General features: G+C 37.8%; 1 protein-coding gene across 4 annotated transcripts in view; it reads right to left on the reverse strand.

The window, feature by feature from the left end:
* The window catches only part of RNF115 (ring finger protein 115), an 85,736-nt gene that overhangs the window by 36,657 nt on the left and 23,389 nt on the right, over positions 1-25,690 (reverse strand). For 2 of the 4 annotated variants that reach the window (XR_012468711.1, XM_074188625.1), the window contains exons 2-3: positions 11,083-11,141; positions 6,886-6,943 (exon numbers count right to left, since the gene is read on the reverse strand). The exons of 1 other annotated variant lie outside the window; for it this stretch is intronic. Coding sequence is in view for 2 of the 3 variants with exons in the window: in XM_074188625.1 (XP_074044726.1) it covers positions 6,886-6,943; positions 11,083-11,141 (117 nt within the window). In the remaining variant the exon portion in view is untranslated. Of the gene's footprint in view, positions 1-6,885; positions 9,972-11,082; positions 11,142-25,690 lie in introns of those variants that run through there. One more of the 4 variants, XM_074188626.1, reaches the window with a different exon arrangement.

The raw sequence follows: 25,690 nt of genomic DNA on the forward strand, positions 1-25,690 counted from the left end.
GCTGCCCTACAGCACATTTTTGAAGAGGGACAGAGTGAAGGGAGAGAGAAAATATATAATAGATGGTAATGGGGAGGAATGAATGGAGGTAATTATAATCAGCAACAGCAACTGTGGAAAATTATGAAGTAACTTCTGTGATGGACTTTATATATAATAAAGAATGTGATCAGAGACAGAGCTGATACCATCAGAACACAGACTGAAACATTTTTTTTCTTTCTTTCACTTTGTTTATCATGAGGTTTTATATTTTGTGGGGGAGGGGTATTATGTTTACTCTCACAACAAGAATATTTTAATAATGTGTAAATACATTAAAGAAAAATTTAAAATTTTTTTTTTAAAAAGTCCCATACAGGAATGTCATAATTCAATAAATAAAACGATGGACCTGAAGTTAGAAAGAACATGCATAACCCCCCCCCAAAAAGAAACTTCATTTAGAACTATTTAATCCTAGATCCCAATTTATTTATTTTTTTAATATTTTTGTGTTAATTTTACATGCAGAATATAGGAGTTTGCTAGCAGAGAGCAGGGCAGCTCTGATACATACTACCCAGCTAGACTCAAGATAAGAATGGGCCCCAGGGCAGACTTTCTGTTGCCTTGAAGACCAGCCCAGCTAAATCTGCTGAAGCTAGTTATTGGGGGGGAGGGGAGGGGAGAATGGGAGGACAATAGGACAGATTTAGGGCTAGGGAAATTCTGGAAAATCATTCAGTAGTTCCCGGAGGATTATAATCTGTGATGTAGAGAATATCCACACTGATGGCATAAGAGCAAATTTGTAAGGAATAGCACCCAATGAGGGTGGGGGGAGGGAAGGGAAGGTAATACTCTATGAAATATTATTTCTTTATTACTCATGATCATCTACCAATTCCTACTCCACTCAGCACCCCCCCAGGCCCTGATTTCTAATGTCTACTTCCATCTCTAATTTCCTCTTTCTAGAAAGCATCCCCAAACTCAGATTCTTAAATTCCTGTGTCATGGACTAATCTGGTGAAACCTAAAGACACTTTCTCAGAATAATGTCTAAATAATTGAAGGAAAAACAATTCCAATTAGAGATTAGTGAAAATAAAGATGTCTTTTTCCTGATCCAAGTTCATAGGCCCCCTTGAAATGTACCCATGAACCCTTTGGAGATGGTGGACCCAGGTTGAGAACCTCTGCTCTACTTCTAACCATGTACATGGACCTTAGCCCACTAGTACTGTCCATGGAGTTTTCTTGGTCAAGACACTGGAGTGGTTGTCATTTCCTTCTTCAGTGTATTAAGGCAAACAGAGATGAAGTGAACTGTCCAGGTTCACAGAGCAAGTAGGTGTCTCAGGTCATATTTGAACTCAGTTCTTCCTGACCCTAGACTCAGTGCTCTATCCACTGAGTCATCTAATACTTCAAGCAAATAGAAGAATGCACCCCAACCCTTACCTAATCTGAGAACTCTTTTTCCAGAATCATTTGGGAGACTAACAGTTTCAAGTTCCAATGTGCTAAGATCAGACAAGTTGGACAAGTTTCCTTTTGTTCTCAATGATGTCTCAAAATTCACTGGCTTCTGGTCTGAAAAAGGAGTCTAGAACTTTAAATCTGACTGGGATCTTCAGTGAATACAACTCAACTACAATTGTCCTCAAGGGAAAGCAGTAACCCTTGAGCAGACTCCTCCATGGTGTCTCATTCCACACTCAATTCAACTGTAAGAAGAAATTAATCCCTTCCAGCATGGGAATAAGTACTTTTACAACTGTATGCAATAGCACAACACATGTGACTGTATTAAAAACAGAGGAAAAAATACAGTTTGTTAGAAATTCACCCCCCCAGGTTCAAAATGTCACAGAACTTTCCCTGACAGGGAAATATCATAACTTAGTTAAAAAACTCTGACATCATCCATCTCCTCCTCAAAGATGCAAAAATGTCACTTTCAAGTTTAGCCGAGTACTCTTCTGTGAAGAGTCTGAGCAGCACACAACTTCTTCAAGTGTCCCTTTGACTTCTCACCCAGGGTCAGGTCAGCCATAGGACTTTGGTGGACTCTGACTGAGAAGTCCTCCTCTACTTCTAGGGTGTTGTTACTGAGCCATGTGCAGCTCTTCCTGCACCTGTGGACCAGTCACTAATGATCTGAATATGCTGGCTGGATGATGTTAGTCATGATGAGAAGGAATAGGAACAAATGTCAAGTCATACAAAGTCAACTAAACAAGTATAAAGATGGTGAACATATGGTCAGAGAGCAGTCGATATGAAAAATATCTAGGAGACCTAGAGGATTCAGAACTCAATGAGTCAACAGGGTGATGTGACAAGTCAGAGTTAACCCTCTTAGAGCTCAGGTTGTGTTAATGGCAGTATGGTGCTCAGGGTCAGAGAAGAGGAGCTCAATGCATGCTAACCTCAGCAGATCACATATGACATAATCTTATGAGGAACCACACAACTGGAGAGAAAGAACTCATCCTGAGGAGGAGAATCTTCAGGATGAGGAGGACCATGATAGTGGTTCAATTGGGACCAGGCCCTAGGAGGGCTGCTTGAAGGACCTAGAGAGAGTAAAGGAAAGGAAGGCAGTCTTAAAATATTTGAAAACTACTGTGTGGGAAGAAAGCTTAGCTTTGTTCTAGAAGGAAAAAATTTCTAACAGGCAGAAGTTGGAAAATGTGGGTTCCCTCACACTCTGTGACCTTGGGCTCTTAGACCCTCTTCTCTTTAAAAGCTTCCATCGCTTTATCACTGCAAAACTAGGTATTGTTAATAGTTTGGGATAGCAATTAAGTTAAATGACCTCAAGTCTCTTCAAAATCTAAGCTTCTATTTTTATTATATCCCTGAAAGATCCAGTATATGTATTCTGCTAAACTCTGGGGCTCTAATGGACCAGCTGTGGTTACCATTCCTCCGGCTCACCCCTCAAACTTCACTCTCTCCTAACCTATAAAGGTAATAAGAAAAATATCTGAGAATCAACTATGCCAAGATCTGCCTAAAGCTCTCTTAAACACACAAGATGTTCTTCCCTCATATGATCAACCCTGAAGTCATCTGTCCTATCAGGAGAGTAAGAGTCACCTTGGTCCTGAAACAATACACTGATGGGATCTAAGAGTCTTGGTTTTCGTTTCTCACTGGCACACATAAACAGTCAGCCACTTTCAGGAGACAGACAAAGCTCCCATGTAGCTATGGGCTTAATTCCCTTGGAATCTTTTTCAGCAATCATTCAGAATGAGAAATAAAACAAAAATCTTAGGACACCCTCCCTTTGACTCCCAAATCCTATAAAGTGATGGTACTTCTGGGTCACCCCCCCCCATTATTCCTCAATTACTTCTCAAACACCATCTTTCATCTAAAAGGGGAAGTTTTCCCCTTCTCTTAAAAATCCGAAGCAGGTTCATCATAGGGGTGAGTTATTAGCCTATAATCTACTATAGTACCTAAATAATAGTCACTTCATAACAATCACTTCTTGTTAGGGGAAGGGGGGGGGAACACCTGAAAGTTTAAAGGTAGGCCTTCAGGCTTATCCTATACCCTTTCCCCTTAAAATGGGATTCATAAACTCAGTTGCTTTTTTTTTAAGTGGTTTGGCAAATGCATTTCATTAAAATTGATTTCCTTTATAATTTATGTATTTAGTAATATTCTGAGAAAGTTCATAGATTTCATTCACCAGACTGCTTAAGGTCCAAGACACAAATAAAGGTTAAGCATCCCATACAATAAAGTTTAAAATCCATTGCCATCTGAAAGACAAAAAACATATATAAATTTTGGGTCTTGATACAGTCTTTTTTTCCAAGTATGAATTTAAGCAATAGACTACAAATTTCTCTTGAAAACTTTATCTTCTTTTCATTTATCCAAATTCTGTCCATTCTTCAAATTCTACCCAGTTGTAGACCTCTTCCATGAAATACTCCCTGAAGACAAAGCCTAGACTGCCATTTCACTACTCTAATTTCTATCTCATTATCTACTATATAGTTGGCACTTAAATTCTTTAAATATATCGCATGCTCCCCACACTGTACCCACCCCACAAAACCACTACAACTAAAGTACATTTGAAAACTCCATATCTGGAAGGACTCTCCTCTGTATCACAAGGCAAAGCAGAAAGCACCTGATAAAAAATATTTAATTGTTGGGGGAGGGGGGTTGGGGGGGAGCAGAAGAGAAACTTTTATGGACCTATATGGATCACTTCAATTTTTTAGAAATGATGGCAAAGAAATCACAGGGCCCTGGGAAAATAGCATACTAAACAGGGTAATCAGTCATCCAAGTACAACTTTATCAGTGCCTTAAGATCATAAGACTATGCGTCATAAGACTCTACACTAGAGACTATAAGGAATGACACAATGATGTCCTCACTAGAGAGAACGCATACCCTAGATCGCTATAGTTAGGAAACTGACTCACAGAAAGAATCTCCTTACTTGGTGAGTCTCTCTTGGTTGTTCTGAATCATAATTGCTCACCTGGTAGACCAATCTGTTCCTATTTACCCCAAGAGTCAGATCTTAAAGGCAAAGAGAAAAACAGATGAAACTTCTCTCCACTGTGTGATCAGCAACTGACTACATAGCCTGTATTATTAAAAGTGATTGATGAAGGAGATCGGAATTCAAGGAAGCTTCAATGAAGTTTCTGGCCACCAAGCAGACATAATGTGAAACAATACTACAGAGAAATTCTTTATTTTAAATTAAGCTTCCAACTTTCCTACTTCTAAGTCTTCTTATGGCAACAACTTTATTAACTACATAGGACCAGAGGTAGAGAGAGGGGGGTGGGTGAAGAAGAATTACCAATCCATTAATTCAGTTTTTTCTCTTCCTAGGCCAACAACAAAAGAAAAGGAAATTTACAAAGAACAGTAACTTTCTAGATATTTGAACCCAGGGAATTCAATAAGCATTTGTTAAACTCCTTCCTATTCAATGATATTCAGACTGGCTATTTGGAAGGTAATCTGAGATCACAGGACAGGGCCACTGGTGCTAGACTCTGGAGTCAAGAAGAACAGAATTCAAATCCTGCCTCAGAAAGACATAAGCTGTGTGACACTGGGCAGATCAACTAACTTGTTTCAATTTGAACCACCTCACCTTTAACAGGGATGATGACAGAAGTTGCTTCCCAAGGTTGTTGGGAGGATCAAATGAGAAAAGTGTTGTATAAATGTCAACCAGACCCTCTTAGAATCAGATGGGGTGTACTCAAACAAGGGAGGAGGGAGAAATGGATGGGGGACAATGAGGATTGAGACTTCATTCTAGATTTACTTATCTTCATGAATTTGAAACTGCTACTGAGCACTAAGAATCAGGCTGAAGAGTTTTTGAATGATCCTCTTCTGCTAGCTCACTGCCAAGAGGCTCAGATACCCATTGAGGTCACCTTACCAAAGTGCATTCAAACAGCTGCACTGACTGGTGTTTATGGAATCCTTTAATCTTAGAGCACAGAAAGGCTCCATTATCTCCCCCTTTACTGGAAGAATGAAGTCTTCTACAACATCCCCAACAAAATCATTATTTAGCATCTTCTAGGGCATCTCCAAGAACAGAGAACTCAATATTTCATTGGGCAACCCCATGTATTTCTTGAAAATTTTTAGGAAATTTTTCTTTATATTGAACCAAAATCAGATTCCTATGATTTCCACCAACTGTCTTCATTCTAGCCTTCAGGGGCTAGAACCCTCTTTCACATGATAATCCTTCGAATATTTAAAACTATCATGGTGACTCAACCAGTACCCTGCCCCAAGGAGTTCTCTTCCTTAAGCTAAACATACCCAGTTCCTTCAGTGAATCCTCTGATCACCTCAAGTCTCCTTTGGATGTTTCATGTAAGCCCTCCTAAAACATGAAACTCAGATATGAACTTTCTGGTCACAAAGCAGACATAATGTGAAACAATACTACAGAGAAATTATTTTAAATTAAGCTTTCATCTTTCCTACTTCTAGCCCTCTTATAGCAATCACAACTTCATTAGCTACATAAGACCAGAGGCAGAAACAGGAGTCAGTAAAAAGAATCCTTTTTTCCAGTCTAGGCTAGCCTGTGAAGTAGCAAACTAAACTAAGAAGGGATTGGGAAAAAAGATTTCAGGGCAATGGGCAAAGGGACAAGAAGAATTACCACACATTTAAATATGAAATGATATACAAACATATAAAGTGACCTCTTACTTTCAAGTTACAATCATTCCTTATTTAATACAGGAATCATGATCAGACATATGAAAAATCTTTTGGAGACCAGAACAACACCAAAATGCCCCTTCCTTTTCTCCCTTCCAAATTTCAACTGTCAATTAATGCATGATCTGAGTGATAAAAAAAAAACTTAACACCCCTACAGCAAACAAACAGCCTAATCCTGGTGACCAGTGCCGAAATGTGTAATTGGAAATATCAGCTCATCTTGGGCTGCACTAATTGTTATGGCAGGGCTTTGACTCTGTCAATTCAAAAACACAGTTCAAGCTCATTATTCTTATACCACATTATCCCAAAAGTCTTAGCAGGGCTTTAAGTTAGCAGACTTAAAACAACACTGAACTTTGTATAACAGAGAAAAGGCAAAACACAATCAGAAAACCAGCACTGGAGCCCTGACTGGTCTCTGACAGTGTATGTGTCACAGCTAAGACAATTTCTTTGAAATGGAGCTCTTCCTGGAATTCACACAACCAAAGCTCTGGCTTTGGCTCACAAACAGGCCACATCCTGCCTCTATTTTTCATGAACACACTGCTGTTTGCTCTTTGATGACCTGGATTTCAGCTCCAGTGTTGATCGGGACAGGCTGCTCCCAGAACCCCTTTGGTCAAAGTCAAACTTACCTCGGCAAACTGCGTGGAAGTGCCGTCGTCTATCCCGCTGCCACCACTATCTAAAAAACTAAGGGGAAACAAGAATGAGTAGTGATCCCATTCCCAGAAATAAGCTCCTCTCCTAGAAGCTAAATATAGATGGGGACACATGAGCACAAAAGTCTGATTAAAAAAAAATCACCACATGGCAATTACAAAATGACAAGGAGCTGGGATATGGATTATTCTGTCAAAAGAAAACAAATCAAACAAATTCATGTCAGTACAATAAACAGAAAAATCAAAATGGAGTCAAAGGATGAATGGGGGAAGGAGAAAAGGAGAGGTTGGGGAAAGATCCATAACACAAAAGGAAAAAAAAAAGCATTCCCTTTATCACATTCTCAAAAATGTGTCACTTAAAAAAAAAAATCTGCCCTGCTTCCCAGCAAGAAAACAAGATCTGCTAAACAGTGACACAGATGCATGAATGAAAAGCCCATGGTGCTTGGATCAGAAGAAAGGAAACACTGGGCACAGCAGAAGCTGCCCAACACCTTCCTCCTCTACTGGACAAAAATCACTGGTTGTAAATAGGAGGCCCTTGAGACAACTTCTACTTCATGACCTAGCTCCTTCCAGCCGTCAGAAAACAACCTGATAACCTGTCCCTGCTGTCCTGCAAAATCCACCTCACCTGAACACCCAACCCACATCTTGACTGAGCATAGGTGCCTCAAGCTCCATCATCTCCCAAGCTCAGGGATGGGAGGTTAGGCTCACCCAAAACTGACGGGCAAGAGTTGGAACTGTCCTTGGTGCAATGACAATAATTTCTTATTCATTGAATTAAGAAGCCGAAGCCAATGCCCACTCAACTTCAGCAATATGGAATTTACTTCTCCAAATACATTATGTACTTTTTTTCCACAATGAACACCCACTCCTTGCTATTCACCTTCTCCCACAAACCACTTCCTACAGGGACTTCCTTTTACGTTATATTCCCTCACAGGGGATGGAGAAAAACCAAAGGCCTTTCTTCTTACATAATTGTCATCACAGAGTCTCAGTCCCTTCAAGAAGTCATCATCTGGCTTTTCCTTCCTTTCTTCAGGAAGCACTAACTCCCAAACCACAGCAAAGAGATGGCTGTCTTCTATCACATATTTTAAATTAGACCTTTTTTGAGGAGAAATGATGTAAGGAATGAATATAATTCTCATCAGTTCTAAGAAAAGAATTGTTTTGCTCCTAAGAAACCTATCTTTCCAAATTCCCATCTAAGATTACACTATTATTGGGAGAACAGGGGTCCAAAACGCCAATCTTCCCTATCCATGAGGCAATCTGTTGTTTTTGGGTTTTTTGCAAGGCAAATGGGGTTAAGTGGCTTGCCCAAGGCCACACAGCTAGGTAATTATTAAGTGTCTGAGACTGGATTTGAACTCAGGTACTCCTGACTCCAAGGCCGGTGCTTTATCCACTACGCCACCTAGCTGCCCCCATGAGGCAATCTGAATCGATGAAGCAGCAGACTGAAAATATAAGATCATTTACATGCTTTAATACCCAAATATAGAATATGATACATATGAAAAGCAACTTGACAGGAAAACGTCTTTTTCAAAAGTTAAACTGACCATACTCTTAAGTATAATACAGGCCTAATTATGCATGTACTTCTCTGACAAAAAAAATGATGACATGAATTTTCATGCCTCTTGGGAAATAAAGCTTTATCAAAGGTGTCCAAAATGTCTCAGTGTAGCTTTATCTTTAAAATTGTTATTCTATCTTAAAACATGAGACCCATTTTAAACAATTATTAAAAAATATATTTATTTACAAGGACTCATCTATAACCAAACTATGCCAAAGAGTTAAAAAGATTAGGTAGCCAAGAATGGTTATTACATTTTAAAATAAATCTTCACTGCATTTAAAAATAAAAAAAAACATTCTTAGCTCAGGACCATACAAAAACAGGTAAAGGGCCAGATCTGGTCCTCCGGCAGTAGGCTGCTGACATCCCCACCCTGACCCCTACTATCATCCCCATCTACAGCAAGTACATAAGATCTTTCAAATTACTGTGTACAAAGCTAGGGTTTTGTAATGACAGGTTAGAGAAAGAAAACTTCATTGATGTTGCCTAGTTAAATATTTACAAACAAGCAAGGTTTGTGATCTTTATTCCATTCTTCCTCCTAAAACTCTCCCAAAGACCGATGTCTTTCCAGAGTCATTATAGCTTACATTTCGACAGTATCTGGACACAGCTGTGCCTACCTAAACAACTTTATATTCCACTTACAAACTGGAAAATGGGAAACATTCATTGTAAAGTTAAGAGAAGAGAGAGCTATGAAATAAATCAGTTTGCTAGATATATAACTCCTTCCTTTCACTTGTATTATCCACCTAAACTTTGCCCTCTTTAGGGTAGACTTCTTGCCACTCAAGGTCTAAAAAAATTAAATGTTAAAAAAATCTTGAAAAAGTTAAGCCCATTCATTTAATAATTTCAATACTCTTAGTAGATATGGTCTTAATACATGCAAAACACAAATATCTGCAATAAGAACTGGGTACATATGGAATACAAACAGAAAAAAGGGAGCCCAAGTTAACATGCCACCCACACTTTTCTGATGTCATGCTAAAATGCAGGTTTAGCTTTGCTAAAGCCATTTCAGAATTCTAGTTATGAGAACAGAGAAACTGTAAGCTTGTCCTAAATTGAACCCATGCATCAAGTGGACAAAGGATGAGGTCAAAGTTCCAGTTTATTTACACACACAATCTCCACTCATTAGTGAAAACAAACCAACATTTGTACATACTGTAAGGTGGCAATTTTCTCCTGGATTTAGAGGTAGTTTTCGACTTTAGGTTCTGCCAACAGCAACAGTAGGGGAATTAACAACTCTTATTATCGGTGATGGATATGGTGTTACAGAAACTCTTGAGTTCCAGTCCTGCTTCAGACACCTGGCAATATTACCCTGGAGCAAGTCTCAAACTCTCTGTGCTCAAGGTAACTCTCCTAATTACTGACTGAAGAGGAGATGGCAACCTGCACAGTGGGATGGAGTGCCTCCACTAGGAGCTACCTGTATAGGATTAAATCAGAGGTTCAGTCTCTACTCTTCCCCACTAACCATTAAGAGCACAAATTAGGGTTCTCTAGGATTCAAAGGAGATACCATCTTGTTTACAAAGCTGGAGAAAAAGAATCCCTAATTCAACTAGCTCATCAAAGACTAACTACTCTATCCTAAAAAAAGCAATTTCTGTTTCCCCTAGGGTAAAATAGTTCTATTAATATAAAAAAAAAATAAATTGCAAGTTCCTAAGAAATTGAGTCCTAAAAAATTGACACTGTTCTTCCTCTTCCCACCAATTCCTACTTAATCCACCACATAAAGACAGAAATAAATGTCTTCTTAGATTCAATGACAGTCAATCCTTCTTTCTGGGACTAAGAAATGGAAATCAGTTTCCCTAAACAAGTTGGCATTAATTGATCCCATTACAAATAAAGCACATTCCTCTAAAGGGAGGAAAAACATGGCTTTTTCAAAGCAGAGAGAACTATGTTCTTCATAAAAAAAGCTGCTATGAATATGTGAAGTTGGCTATGCTCGCCAGAAATCATTCTCCCATGATATAGCATAGTATGTTGGCTTATCATAAATCTGAAAGAATCCTGGAATCATAGGAACTAAATGATAATTAACTCAACTCTTGATGTAGAAATAAGGCTTTCCCAGAAAATGCCATATTCCCAGAAACAGAGGATTAGAGGAAGGTAAGGGTATAACTATTTACATAGTACAGACTATATGCCAGACACTGTGATAAGCACTTTGGAAATATTAGCTTATTAGATTCTCATCACAACCCTACTCATTTCAAAAGTGAGAAAACTGAGGGAAACAGAGGTTAAGTGATGTGTCCAAGGTCACACAGCTAATTAGTGTCTGAGGCTAGATTTAAACTCAGGTCTACTTGACACCAGGCCAAGTGTTCTATGCAAAGCCACCTGGCAGGCTCCAACAACTACTCACTCTTTCACCATTCTTTTTCCCTCCCCCATTTCTATTACTTTCACATATTCACAGGTCTTTAGTTAGTATAGAGAACCAAATGTATTCTAATTCATTAAATGTGAAGAAAAGTAATTGACAATATGATGTCTGATTTCATGAGCTTGTACAATACCTGGAATCATCAGTCACTTCTTCAATAAAACCTGATTCACATCTGGGGCAAATATACTCCTATAAAAGAAAGGGAAAGAAGTCATTAGAAAGCTGAGGGGGCAATTTCAGGCCAGCAAACAACACAAAAGCTGATGTTATGAAATCATCTAAGTGTCCATTCATGCTTTTCTTTGGGGTTCACTACAAAATACTGACATGTTCAGAGATTCATGCATCTCACAGTGCCTAAGTGGGTTTAGGCTAAAATGAGAAGAAATAGATGTGAACAACACCAAAAGTGTTAGTTCCCCACCACCATCTTCTTTAATTGCTTCACTAACTTATAAATGTTTGCATTACATCTAGGTAAATTTTAATTAATATCTTCCTCCTCAAATCTAGCTCTCAGTGAAAAATCTCTTTTAGCATAGACACAACACACTAAAAGGTTGGATAGGACAGAAACAAACGTGCCAAATGTCATCATGTTAGAGAGGACATTAAAAATAGTGTTACTAAATTGGTAGAAGACAGTTTTCCCACATATCTGGTCTGTTTTGTCTTTGATTCCTAGGGCCTCAAATAACATTTAACAATCTCCTGTGGTCCAAAAAAAAAAAATCCTAATTGAAAAGTATCAGAATATCATAGATATAGGCCTAGAATGGATCTTAGATGTAATCTGATGAGGCCATGCTTATTTGGTAATTAAGACTAAGTAAGAAAATAAGAATGACCTCTTTTATCTAATTTTAAAAAATCAACCAGGTAAGGAAAGACCCACAGGGTTTTTGGTCTAAATAGAAATAACTATTTGTTTGGGGTTTTTTGCAAGGCAATGAGGTTAAGTGGCTTGCCCAAGGCCACACAGCTTGGTAATTATTAAGTGTCTGAGAACACATTTGAACTCAGGTACTCCTGACTCCAGGGCCAGTGCTCTAAACATTGTGCCACCTAGCCGCCCCTAGAAATAACTGTTATTTATCTTCATTCTGAGTTATCAGGGCCCCAAACAATGACTCCTGGCTAATCAAAGAGAGAATTGGTTTTAAGGAAAGGTCCTTAAAAAAGAAATCCCGCCCTTAAGCTAACTGGCTACAGAATCATATATTTAAAATTCTAGATTTATAAAGACAACCAATTCAAGATTATTCAATATGATTGGAGAGCTTTCAGGACACAGTATTTTCTATCTGCTGCTCTGCTTGATCTCAACTCTACCAAAAAAAGAAGCTTTCAACTCCTAGTCCTTGATCTTTTTTCAACTCTTCCTATTATTTTTCTTTTCTTTTCTTTTCTTTTCTTTTCTGCAAGGCAAATGAGGTTAAGTGGCTTGCCCGAGGCCACACAGCTAGGTAATTATTAAATGTCTGAGACTGGATTTGAACCCAGGTACTACTGACTCCAGGGCCGGTGCTTTACCCACTGCGCCACCAAGCCGCCCCTATTATTTCTTTTCTTGAGAGAATTTTTTCCCTATTTGATCAATTTTGTTTTTAAAAGTTTTCTTTTTCCATTTGACTAATTGTATTTTTAAAGTTATTTTCTTTAATCAATTTTTGTGCTTCCTGTTCCAAGCTATTGAATTTCTCTTGCATTTCTTTTCCCGATTTTTTTAAAAAGCCTTTTTCGTGCTCTTCCAAGAAATCTTTTTGGGTTTAAGACCAATTCATATTCCCTCTGGGGCTTCATATGATATACTTTTTCTGCAGTCCTCTCCTGTGATGGTGCAGTGATCTTACTCCAATGTACTATAGTCAGGGTTTTTCTCTAACTTTTCTTACTTATTTTGAACTCTGCTCCTGGGCCACAGAGGTGCTGTCCCAAACATTTTCTGTTGCATAGGGGTTCTGAGGTTCTCAATTTGCCATCTGTACTGATGCTGGAGCCCTCCTAGTTGGGCTGACCAGGAGCCTCTGTGATGTTTGCTGGCTTATTGGCTGTGTTGGGTCAGGTCATCCTCCCCCCCTCCACCTAAGTGAGGCAGACCTTTTCTGAAGTCTTTCCAAGATATCTTAAGCTAGAAAATGGTTCACTCTGACTTTCTGGGGGTTCTGTCACTCCAGAATCCATTTAGAGGCTTGATTAACATTATTTCTGAGGGGAAACTCAGAAGAGCCAGAGAAGGTTTCTCTGTCATCTTGGCTCTCCTCCAGATCCCCTGCATGGGATCTTTTTCCCATGTTAGCACCTTGGGGGCAGGGAATGTCTTTCTTACTTGGATCCCCAGATCCAGTACCTCAGCAGTGTCTGGTATAACTGAAGTAAAAGGTCTCAGAACCAGAAGAACATTATAGACACTAATAACATGGGATGATGATCAACCATGATGGACTTGTTCACTCTATCAGTGCAATAATCAGGGACAATTTTAGGGAATTTCTGATGGAGAATACCATCTGTATCCAGAGAAAGAACTGTGGAGTTTAAACAAAGACAAAAGCTTATTATCTTCAATTTTTAAAAATTATCTTATGGGGGCAACTAGGTGGTGCAGTGGGGGACAGCTAGGTGGTACAGTGGATAGAGCAACGGCCCTGGAGTCCGGAGTATCTGAGTTCAAATCCAACCTCAGACACTTAATAATTACCTAGCTGTGTGGCCTCGGGCAAGCCACTTAACCCCATTTGCCTTGCAAAAAACTAAAAAAATTATCTTATGTATTATGTCATTTTGCTAACTAATGTTTTTTTCTTTTTGGATCTGATTCTTCTTTCACAACACATTCAATTTTGATCTATGCTTATCATGGATGCAAATGTAAAGTTTATATCAGATTGCCTTCTGTTGGGGGGGACGGGACTATAACTCAAAACCTTGGAAAAAAAATGACTGGTAGAAACTACCAGTGTATGTAATTGGAAAACAAAAATAAAATGAAAAAAAAAAAGACCTCAGATCCTGACTAATATTAATTACATCTGTGACTTTAAAGCAGGTAGCTCTTCCCACCCTTCCCTACAAAGCCAGGTCATGTAGCTATGTGTTCTTCAAGCTAAATCCAGGACAGATAAACATCAATGCAAAGAGACTGACAGACACTGCCTAGGATACCTCAGGCCCTAAGCTCCTTTCTGAGTCTTGGAACCCTTTGTAGCTCTGGCTGAAAGCGCCAGAGTCAGGAAGATGAGCTCAGACACTTCCTAGCAGCGTGACCCTGGACAGGTTACTTCACACTGATTGCCTCAGTTTCTTCTGGAGAAGGAAATGGCACACTGCTCCAGCATCTTTGCTAGGAAATCCTGAAATCGGGGTCACAAAGAGTCAGATACAACTAAACAACAACCACAAAGTGGGCATGGGGGAGGAGGGAGTCCAAGTCTATGATCTCATTACCAAAGAAAACCTCCAAATCGACACCTGTTCTAAATCTTAGGGTGTCAGAGAGCTGAAGAGCTTTGGCAGCACCCATGGAGGTGAGTTTGAAATCTTGCAGACTTCAAAGATGGCTCTTCATGCGGTCACTGGGGGGAAGAGACCTAATCTCCATTTCAAGGTGATAAAAACAGTGGTGCAAAATGGATCCTGAGTTAAGAGCTGAATAAAACATAGCACTCTCTAAATAGGGTAATAGACACTAGAGTCACCAACCTTCTGGTCAGTCCTGTCCTAACATGGTCAAGGTGCTTCCTGGTTTCAGGCCCCATAAGCTGTGTGGCTCTCCCAGCTACTCTGTGACTTTCTTTTTTTCTAGGACCAAGTAGATAATCCTGAATAAACTAATCTTCATTGAACAAGGGTAACGGAAAACAGAATTACTTTGAGTCTCCTGTGAACCAATGAAATTCTGATTAACGTTCCCCCCAAACAGAGCCTTTCCTCAAACTGGGCTCTGACTTTTTCCAGCGATAAATTAGAGACCATGATCTTGATCTGAAACTGGTCCCTCCTACAGGCAGCACTAGAGAAAAGCATGGAGACCCTATGGCATTTAAGGCAGTTTACAATGCAATTTACCAGAATCAAAAGGACAAAACTACTGTCTCAAACACAGCAATGGCCAGGTCGTAGAGCAATATCTCAGACCCTAAAACTCAACCAGCATTTTACATGATAAAACCCCAAAATGAATCCAAAAAATCTGCAGTGGCTGTTCCTAGGTTGTCTGTAAGATCTCAAAGTGATCCCAGTAGTTCCTGCCATCTCCCCTCCAGAATTCAGGCCCCCACCCACTTCAGCAGTTTTAATCATTTCGCGAGCTTTTTGATATATGCTAAAAGACAAGAAACCAAAGGAAATGGCTGGCAATGACTCTACGCCTTCAGGAATATTTCACTGCAAAAAGACTTAAAACTCACTATGCCTCAAAATATATTGTAGGGACTTCAATAAGTTGGAAGAAGCAACTGTTTTGTTATTCTTGCTCCTGCAGGAAATCCTCTCCACTAAGGACCTACTCCAGAGCTTTGTTATGGCTTAGAATAGAAGTGACCCTGACACAGAAGCACAAGCTCCAGGGGGATTCTACTAGATAGAAAGGGTTGAAATTGAGGTGACAAACACTACTCTGAGGATCAGCCTGGTTCAATTCAGAACAGCAGCTCCTTAGAAAATTGATAACCTGAGCAATCTATCCAGACTATTCACTGAGAAAAAGCGAGGCTTGTAAGATGCATTTGAAGAGTCTCATCCAGAAATACAACAGGTCCTCCAAGTATAAGTGATCTCAGAGTCAGACAGAAATGAAAAAGGTTCTTGTACGCTTTGTCCTTGGCTTTAGTATTACTGTCATATTCACAAGGAAAATTCCGAATTTCAAATACAAGACTTCCCCAACCACTCCAAAAAATCATAAATGAAAAATAAGCTACCTCTCCTTGGAAATAACATTTGTGTTAGCTATTATTACTTGTTATCAAGTTGAATCTTTTTTGCTGAATCCCCTAATGCATCTAATTGGTAAGCCACTGAATAAAAATTGCCTATTATGTGAATAGCATTATAATAAAAGACACGCCTTGCTCTTAAGGGCCTCACAGAATCATGAAGGAGACAAGATGTAAATGATAAACAAGCCCTATATAAGATGGAAATAATCAACAGAGGTAAGGCACTAGAATTAAGGGTATTGGGGAAATTTTTGGTATAGAAAGTGGAATTTTATAAAGCTACAAGAAGGAGATAAGAAGGGAGGGTATTCTATGCATGGAAGACATCCTCCTGAGTCAGGAGTTGAACTGTCTTGTGCAAGAAACAGCAGAGGCTAGTGTCCATGGATCTCCTTAAGAGATCTTAAGGGATACTTAGAAGATTGGGGGGAAGGAAGGGTGAGGTAGTGATGGTGAGGGGGACTGCATAAAAGACTGTAAAAGTCTTCAAAGATCAGATGATTTTATATTTGATTCTAGAGGTGATGGGAAGCACCTGGAATTTATACTAAGTAAAGGGTGAGGGGTGACATAATCAGACCTGCTCTTTATGAAGATTATTGTGACAGCTGAGTAGGTTGAACTGGAAGAGGAAATAACTTATAACACCAACTAGCAGGCTGCTGCAAGAGTCCAGGTGTGATGGAGGATTCCTCTCAGAGGAGAGAAGGTACATAGCCAAGATGGTATGAAGCTAAAGTTGACACCTTGGCAACATATTAGAGGTGAAAGGTGAAAGGGAAGAGTCAAGGATGACATCTGAGCTGCAAGTCTGAGAGACTGAGAAAATAGAGATGCCCTCAACAGAAATAAGGAAGTTTGAAGGGGGAAAAGGTTTTGGGGAAAGATAACATGTTCAGCTTTAGACATGTTGCATTTAAGGTGTCTATGGGATATAAAGCATCAGTCATCAAAACTGTTTGGTATTGGCTAAGAAACAGAGTGGTGGACCAGTGGAATAGACTAAGGTGCAAAAGCAGGAGGCGATTATAGTAATCTGCTGTTTGATAAACCCAAAGAGTCCAGCTACTGGGATAAAAACTCCTTCTTTGATAAAAACTGCTGGGATAATTGGAAGTTAGTATGGAAGAAACTTAGATTAGACCAACACCTCACACCCTTTACCAAGATAAGATCCAAATGGTTACAGGACTTAGACATAAAAAAACAATACTATAAGCAAATTAGAAGATCAAGGACTAGTTTACCTGTCAGATCTATGAAAAGGGAAGCAGTTTATGACTAAGGAAGAGATGGAAAACATCTCTAAAAACAAACTAAATAATTCTGATTACATCAAATTAAAAAGCTTTTGCACAGACAAAACCACTGTAACCAAGATCAAAAGAAATGTAGTAAATTGGGAAACAATCTTTACAACTAATGATTCTGACAAAGGACTCATTTCTAAAATATACAGAGAACTGAGTCATATTTTTAAAACAAAAAGTCATTCCCAATTGACAAATGGTCAAAGGATATGCAAAGGCAATTTACAGAGAGGAGATCAAAGTAATCCACAGCCATATGAAAAATTGCTCTAAATCATTAATTATTAGAGAAATGCAAATTAAAGCTTCTCTGAGGTACCACCTCACACCTCTGAGATTGGCCAATATTACCAGAAAGGATAATGATCATTGTTGGAAGGGTTGTGGGAAATCTGGGACACTATTACACTGTTGGTGGAGCTGTGAACTCATCCAGCCTTTCTGGAGAGCTAATTGGAACTATGCCCAAAGGGCAACAAAAATGTGCATACCCTTTGACCCAGCAATACCATTACTAGGTCTATACCCTGAAGAGATGATGAAAAAGGGTAAAAATATCACTTGTGCAAAAATATTTATAGCAGCCCTGTTTGTGATGGCAAAGAATTGGAAATCAAGTAAATGTCCTTCAATTGGGGAATGGCTTAGCAAAGTGTGATATATGTATGTCATGGAACACTATTGTTCTATTAGAAACCAGGAGGGATGGGATTTCGGGGAAGCCTGGAGGGATTTGCATGAACTGATGCTGAGCAAGATGTGTAGAACCAGAAATACACTGTACACCCTAACAGCAACATGGGAGTGATGATCAACCTTGAAGGACTTGCTCATTCCATCAGTGCAACAATAGGGAACAATTTTGGGCTGTCTGCAATGGAGAGTGCCATCTGTATCTAGATAAAGAGCCATGGAGTTTGAATACAGTTCAAGGACTATTCCCTTTAATTTAGAAAAAAAAAATATCTTATTGTCTGATCTTGTTACCTCTTAGACTTCTTGTCTCTTCCTTAAGGATATGATTTCTCTCTCATCGCACTCAATTTGGATCAAGGTACAACATGGAAACAAAGTAAAGACTGACAGAGTGCTTTCTGTGGGGGGGTGGGGGGGAGGGAAGTAAGATTGGGGGGAAATTGTAAAACTCAAATAATATCTTCAATAAATATAAATATAAATAATAATCTTTAATAAAAAATAAATAAATTTTAAAAAAATGTCTATGGGACATCTAACTTGAGATGTCCAAAAGGCAGTTGGAGGTGTGAAAGTGGAGGTCAGCAGAGGGGTTAGGATTGGATAAGTAGACTTGAGAATCACCAGCACAAAGATATTTGAAACCATGGGAGCTGAGAGATCACCAAGTGAAATAGTAGAGAAGTGAAATGAGTTAAGGCAGAGTCATATAGGTCATCTATGTTTAGTGGGCATGACCTGAATGAAGATCCATCAAAGGATGCTGAATAGTGAGATATGTAGAAGGAGAACAAGGAAAGAGTCCTATCAAGAAAACCTAGAGAGAAGAGAGCATCAGAGAGAAAAAGGCTGATTTTATAGCATCAAAAGCAAAATAGGTCAAGGAAGATAAAGATAGAGAAAAGTGATTAAGAGAACATTAGTAGCTTTGGAGAAAGTAGTTTAATTTGAATGATAAGGTCAGATGCCAGACTCTACAGAGAACTAAAAGAGGAAAGGAAGTGGAAGGACCCATTGTAGATATTCTTCTGAATGGATTTTATCACAAAAGAGAGAAAAGATGTGACACCATAGCTAAATGGGAATCAAGTGAGGGTTTTTAGGATAGGGAGTCACTGTAATGTTAGTGGATAGCAGGGAAACTCCCAGTAATCAGACAAAGAGAAAGGAAATAATAAGGGAGTCTCTATGTAAGGCAAGAGATTTGGCTTGACAAGAAGGATCATGTCTTCATGTGATTCAGAGGTGAAAGGGGGTCTAGAAAGACATAGTTGAGGGGGCAGTTCGGTGGTGCAGTGGATAGAGCACCAACCTTGAAGTCAGGAGGACCTGAATTTAAATTCGACCCTCAGACACTTAATAATTACCTAGATGTGTGACCTTAGGTAAGTCATGCCTTAAATAAGTTTAAAAAAATTAGATTAGACCAACACCTAAATAAGATTAGATTAGACCAACACCTAAATAAACAAATCTAAATAAGTTTTAAAAAAAAGACAGCTGAGACTACCCAAATGACCCACCAACTGTTTCACCCCCCCAAAAAATTAATTTTGAATACTAATGATTTGACAAATTGGAAAGAGTTAAAAACTGATAAATGCAGTCAACCATGACAGCAGAGAACTAAACATGAAGCACTCAATCTATCTCTTTACAAAGGAATAATAGATCCAATGTTCAGAATAAGACATATATAAAGTGGTGCTGTAATATAACTCTATAAGGAACTTTCTTGCCAATGACGGGGGGGGGGGGGGGGGGGGGGGGGGAATTAGATGCCTAGTACTGAAAGGGCATGGATACTTTATCATTTTATTTATATAATTCCAAACTGCTTTCTATAATACTTGAACTCATCCATAACTCCAAATAAAAAATGTAAGAATTATTTTACATAATTAAACTTATGTTTCCCTTTTTTATTTTAGGGTAAGAACTAGCCAAAGTATTGGCAAAAAAAAAAAGGTAAATAAACAAGGCTCATTAGCATATCTTTTAAAAATATTCTGAAGAAAACAGGTGAGTACAGAAAGATGCCTAAGTAAGCGGGATAAATTTTGAAACATACATGTTGTGGAATAGTATTTCCATACCTAAAACTATATTTAAAAACTCTTGATAAGGGGAGGCTAGGTGGCGCAGTGGATGGAGCACCGGCCCTGGAGTCAGGAGTACCTGAGTTCAAATCCAGCCTCAGACACTTAATAATTACCTAGCTGTGTGGCCTTGGACAAGCTACTTAACTCCATTGTCTTGCAAAAACTAAAAAAAACAAAAAAACTCTTGATAATAAAATCATTTGGCATTTTAAAAAAAAGAAAAGAAAAAATAGATCAATAAAATAGACTAGCCAAGGGAAAATCAGAAATAATGGATGGAATTCAATAACCCAATGTTCAATAAACCCCAAAATAAAAATTCTCTACTAAATTTTTTTTTTAAGGTTTTTTGCAAGGCAATGGGGTTAAGTGGCTTGCCCAAGGCCACACAGCTAGGTAATTATTAAGTGCCTGAGGCTGGATTTGAACTCAGGTTCTCCTGACTCCAGGGCCGGTGCTCTATCCACTGCCCCACCTAGCCGCCCCTTCTACTTAATTTTTAAGAAAACTAATCTGAAAAATAAAGTTTAGATCAATATCCAGCACCATATTCCAGAATAAATTTAAAATGGAATCATGACTTTAATAATACCATAAAAATTTAGAAGGCAAATGTCATACTTTCACATCTATCAGCAGGAGAGATATATTCTTAAATAAGGAGAAAGGGGCATTTATTATGTGCCTACTGTGTGTGAGGTACAATGCTAGGGGCTTTACAAATATTACCTCATTTGATCTTCCCAAAAATACCTTGGGAGGTAGGTGCTGTTATGATCTCCATTTTACAGGTAAGGAAACTGAGGCAGAAGTGAAGTGATTTGGTCAAGACAAAGTCCACATTTGACCTAAATGAAGTCTTCCTGACTACAGGTCCAACCTTCTAGCTGTTCAAGCTTCTTCACAAACAAATTAATGCATCTAGGATAAAAGAAATCAATGCATGGGGGGGGGGTAGGGGGGTACTTTTTATCAAATTTCTCAGATGAGTATTTAAAATCCAAAATATATAAACTAATAGACACGTGATCAAAAGTAATTCCTCAACAGATAAATGGTAAAAAAGACAAGAACAGTTCTCAAAAGAACTGCAAAATATTAACAACCACAAATGTACAAATCAAAATAGTAAAAAACTGTGCAAATCAAAAGTTTTAATTTATGGGGCAGCTAGGTGGTACAGTGGATAGAGCACCGGCCCTGGAGTCAGGAGTACCTGAGTTCAAATCCAGCCTCAGACAATAATTACCTAGCTGTGTGGCCTTGGGCAAGCCTCCATAGCATTGCAAAAAACCCTAAAAAAAAAGTTTTAATTTATACCAGCAAATTAGCAACAATGATGCAAGGAACTATGAATATAGAAGATTTATAATTAGAAACAAATTTTGTTATCCTTTATACTGTTCTGTTCCATTGTTACATGTATAATTTGTACCATCTCCTCATTCCCAACTCCCAGCTTCAGGTTTTCCAGCTACCTGACCTTGCCCATTGACACTGGCAAGGCAGAAAATGAATGTTGAACATAGGGGTCACACAGGTTGAGACAGAAGGACCAGTATGTAGCTTGCTCATTGGAAAATACCTGAGCAAGGTGCCAGACCATTCCCCAAGTGTCACCCTTTATCCACCCCACAACAGAAGTTTAAGTATTTTAAGAAGTGACTCCACTTGTTGCTTCTTCTTGACTCTACCTTCCCACCTTGCAAGGATGACTTTCTCAGGTCACGTGCTCCCAACCCCCACCCCACCCCCTCCTAGCCTGTCCTCAAAGTGCTTACTGCTTTTCTGGGACTTTTAATCTGTATGCTTTGTAAACCTTCTATAATAAATCCGGAGCAATTTAAAATCCCAGGGTTTATGGAAATTCATTCACTTTCACTAACCCTCTCTATGGGGGGGGTGACTTGGGAGGGGGCACACAAGATAATCACACTGGTAGATTGTTGGAATTATGAATACAATTAGGAATACAAGCACTTTAGGAAAGCAACTGTAATTGTATAAATAAAATGACTAAAGTAGCCATACCCTTTGACCTAGAGATTTCACTACTAGGCATATACCCTAAAGAGGTCATAATAAGAAAACCCCTAATATAGTAATATATTTATAGTGGTACTTTTTTTTGATAGTAAAGAACTGAAAACAAAGTAGCTGCCCATCAATCAGAGGAATGACTGACTAAATAAATTGTAATACATGAATGCAACAGAATATTACTACGTTTATTATGGAAAGACTTAATGTGAACCAAAGCAGAGTGAAATAAACAGGATGAAGAAAGCAACAAATGTAATGACAAAATAAAAAGAAAGAACATAGCCACAAAAATAATAAAAAATGAATGTTGCAAAATTAAAAGGAAACTTGACTTCCACCCTCTGGAAAGGTATGAGGTTCAGAGATATGAAAAAAGGAATATATTTTCAGGGTTTCTTAAAAAAATACATTTATTTTAAAAAAATACATTTATTTTGCTGAGTTTTCTTTTCTTTTTCTTAAAAAATATTCATCCTTATTTGAAATGACTCATTTGAGTCATTTAAGAAGAAATAAAAGGAAATTTTAGGCATCGTCAAAACAAAAATATCAATAAAAATAAATTTTAAAAAATAACAAATTTCAATACATTTTTTAAAAATGCAAGCTATATGTTAGTCTTGGTTTCACATATAATCCTCTTTATATTCTAAATCATATGTAGAAAACATTTTCTTTTTTGGTATTCATCAAATTCATAATTAAATTTTAAAATATAATATACATAGATATACATATATTTTAAATTTATATTTTAAACTTACATACATTTGAATTTTTAAGGGTTTGATTTTAGAAATACTTACTAGTGCAGTTTATCCTAACCATTTGTATCAACTTAAAAACAAGAAATATCCAAGACTCACATTAGAAAATGAAATATACCACTTAGTTTTAATTATTTCATTTCCCTTTCCCTCTAGTTCTCTAGGAGACAGAATTATCAAAGTCTGAGTAGTTGGCAAAGCAAGAAAAGTAGTGACTCATAAGTCACTTGATAGTAGTCCTTGAGGTAATGTCCCATAAAGAGAAAAACCCTTGAACCTTATACAAATTTATATTCATTATTACTATTCAATCTGAATTCCTTATTGACTTCCTTATCTGACCTCAGAGTTTTGTTTTTTCAGTGTTTGGGTGGCTATCAGATATTTATTTAAGAGTTAGCATGTTATGGTCAGGAACTACAAAGGTCAGCAAGTCAATGGACAGACTGCTATTTTCTCTCCAGTAGAATCAGTGATTTAAAATTAATCACTGAACTAATTACCATTCCATACTATTTATACAGCTCAAACTGGTGTTAAGTTTCACTTGTGAAATAATTCTTCACATACTACTTAAATTGGTGGATCAGAGGCAAAATATTTTATATATCATCATAATCCAGAATTAGAAATATCATCATTATTCTTTAACATCTCTATTCCTTTTCCTCCTACTCTCCAATATTCTAAGATTGAAGACCTTAAGTCTCCCAAATTAAATTTTAATATTCTTTTTTATTTGTTCATTTGACAATCATTAAACACACATTTTGATATACAAAGAATGGAAGATTTTAAATAGTGGACATATAGTTTCTTTAAAAGTAAATGCTAAATGGGGGGAGCAGCTAGGTGGTGTAGTGGATAAAGCACCGGCCTTGGAGTCAGGAGTACCTGGGTTCAAATCCGACCTCAGACATTTAATAATTACCTAGCCATGTGGCCTTGGGAAAGCCACTTAACCCCATTGCCTTGAAAAAATCTAAAAAAAAAGAAAGTACATGCTAAGATTTTATTGATTTTGTTAAAGATTTCCCAATTATATGTAAAAATGTTTCAATATTTATTTTTAAATTTTGAGCTACAAATTCTCTCCCTCCCTTCCCCATCCCTTTGAGAAGTCAAACAATATGATGAGTTATATTTAATATGATAATAAAAAACTGTCCTGCTTTTCCATAACTTGTTTTATATATCCATCTGTTCTTTTCTAATTATTTTCAAGTGTTTCAATGATGACTTCTGCATTCTTCAAACATTTTGATCACAGTCTCATCAGTCAGTTTGAACACAGTTCTGTACATTATGAAATTTTCATGAAAATAGACATTTAAATTTTCAAGAAAGACAAAGTATTTTGAAAAATTAAGACCCAAAAAACCTCTTGCTCTCACTAAAAGTACAAGTAATATTTTTAGTGAAAGCAACAGCACACTAAAACCTTTCTGCTAAGATGAAAAATGTTACTTTTAGTCTTTGCTTAACTCTTTATAATACAGATTCCAGTCTGATGTAAGTACCATTTCCTTGTCTTTTTATTGATATTCCCACTAACAACTGCCTTTGATCTTATTCAAGCATTGCTGAATAAAACTTGCTGACTGGATCCACTACAAATTTATGATAAATAATGTAAAACGGCTTACTACAACAAGGCAATATTTTTATACCACCCTAAATCAACTGGCTATAACAGAGGCTTATTATCAAAACCTTTGCATCCTTCCTTAAACTTCTTTTTACTCTTCCGTTGTCCACCTTCTCAGCTGAAAACCTTGCTTCATATTTCACCAAAAAACTAAAGCTATTTGCCCAGAGTTCCTTTTTATTACTTTCTCATCTCACATCACTATATCCTACCATCTCCTCCATCACCTCTATCTCACATGAAAGATAATTTCTCTTCCTTGACAAGGTAAAAAATCTCTGCATGCACAAGTGATCCCTTTCCATCTCATATTCTCTAGTAGGCCTGCCCTATCATACCTATTCCCCCACTAATCTTCAATCTTTCCCCATCTACTATCTGCTTCTCTACTGCCTAAAAGCACTCTCATATTTATACTGTTTTTAGAAAGTTCTCACTTGATCTATCCATCCTTGCTACCTATAGCTTTCCTTCCTTTCGTGGCTAAATGCCTTGAGAAGGCCACATATAATTGGTATCTACATATCTTTTCTTCTCATTTTCTTAACATTCTGCAATGTTACTTTCCAATCAAATGAAACTGCCCTCTTCAAAGTTTCAGGTGTTCTATTTCTTTTTCATTTTTTGAGATTTTTTTTTCATAATCAAGTAAAAAATTTCTGGATTAACCATATCCAAAGGAGGTGGGGGGGGGGGAGAGAAAGAAAAAGAGAAGCAGAGAAAGTCATTCTGCACTAAGTATGTCACCTGCATCAGAAGATGGGACAGAACATTTCTTCATTAGTTCTTTGGAACCATGATTTCTCAGGATCAGAGATCCTAATTCTTTCAAAGTTATCTGACCTTACAACACTGTCATTGTATAAACTGTTCTGGTTCTTTTCATTCTGCATCAGTTCACTTAAGTCTTTTCATGTTTCTCTGAAACAAATCTCTTATTTTTTAGAAACACAATAGTATTCTATTACATTTATAAATCATAACTTACTCTGGCATTCTAGACTTGATGGACACTTTCAGTTTCCCATTCATTGATGCCTCAAAAAACAGATATAAATATCTGTGTAACTCCTAGGGTAAGTCTCTCCCTTAATCTATCTTCCCTCTAATTCCTTCTTCCTCTGTTCAGTGAAATGGATTTAGGTAACCAACTTTGCAAATATATCTGTATTTTCTCCTCCTTTAACCAGTTCAGATGAGAGTGAAGTTCAAATGTCAGCTGCTCCCCCTAA

Source organism: Macrotis lagotis, chromosome 5 (genome assembly GCF_037893015.1).
Source record: "Macrotis lagotis isolate mMagLag1 chromosome 5, bilby.v1.9.chrom.fasta, whole genome shotgun sequence".
Taxonomy (NCBI): domain Eukaryota; kingdom Metazoa; phylum Chordata; class Mammalia; order Peramelemorphia; family Peramelidae; genus Macrotis; species Macrotis lagotis.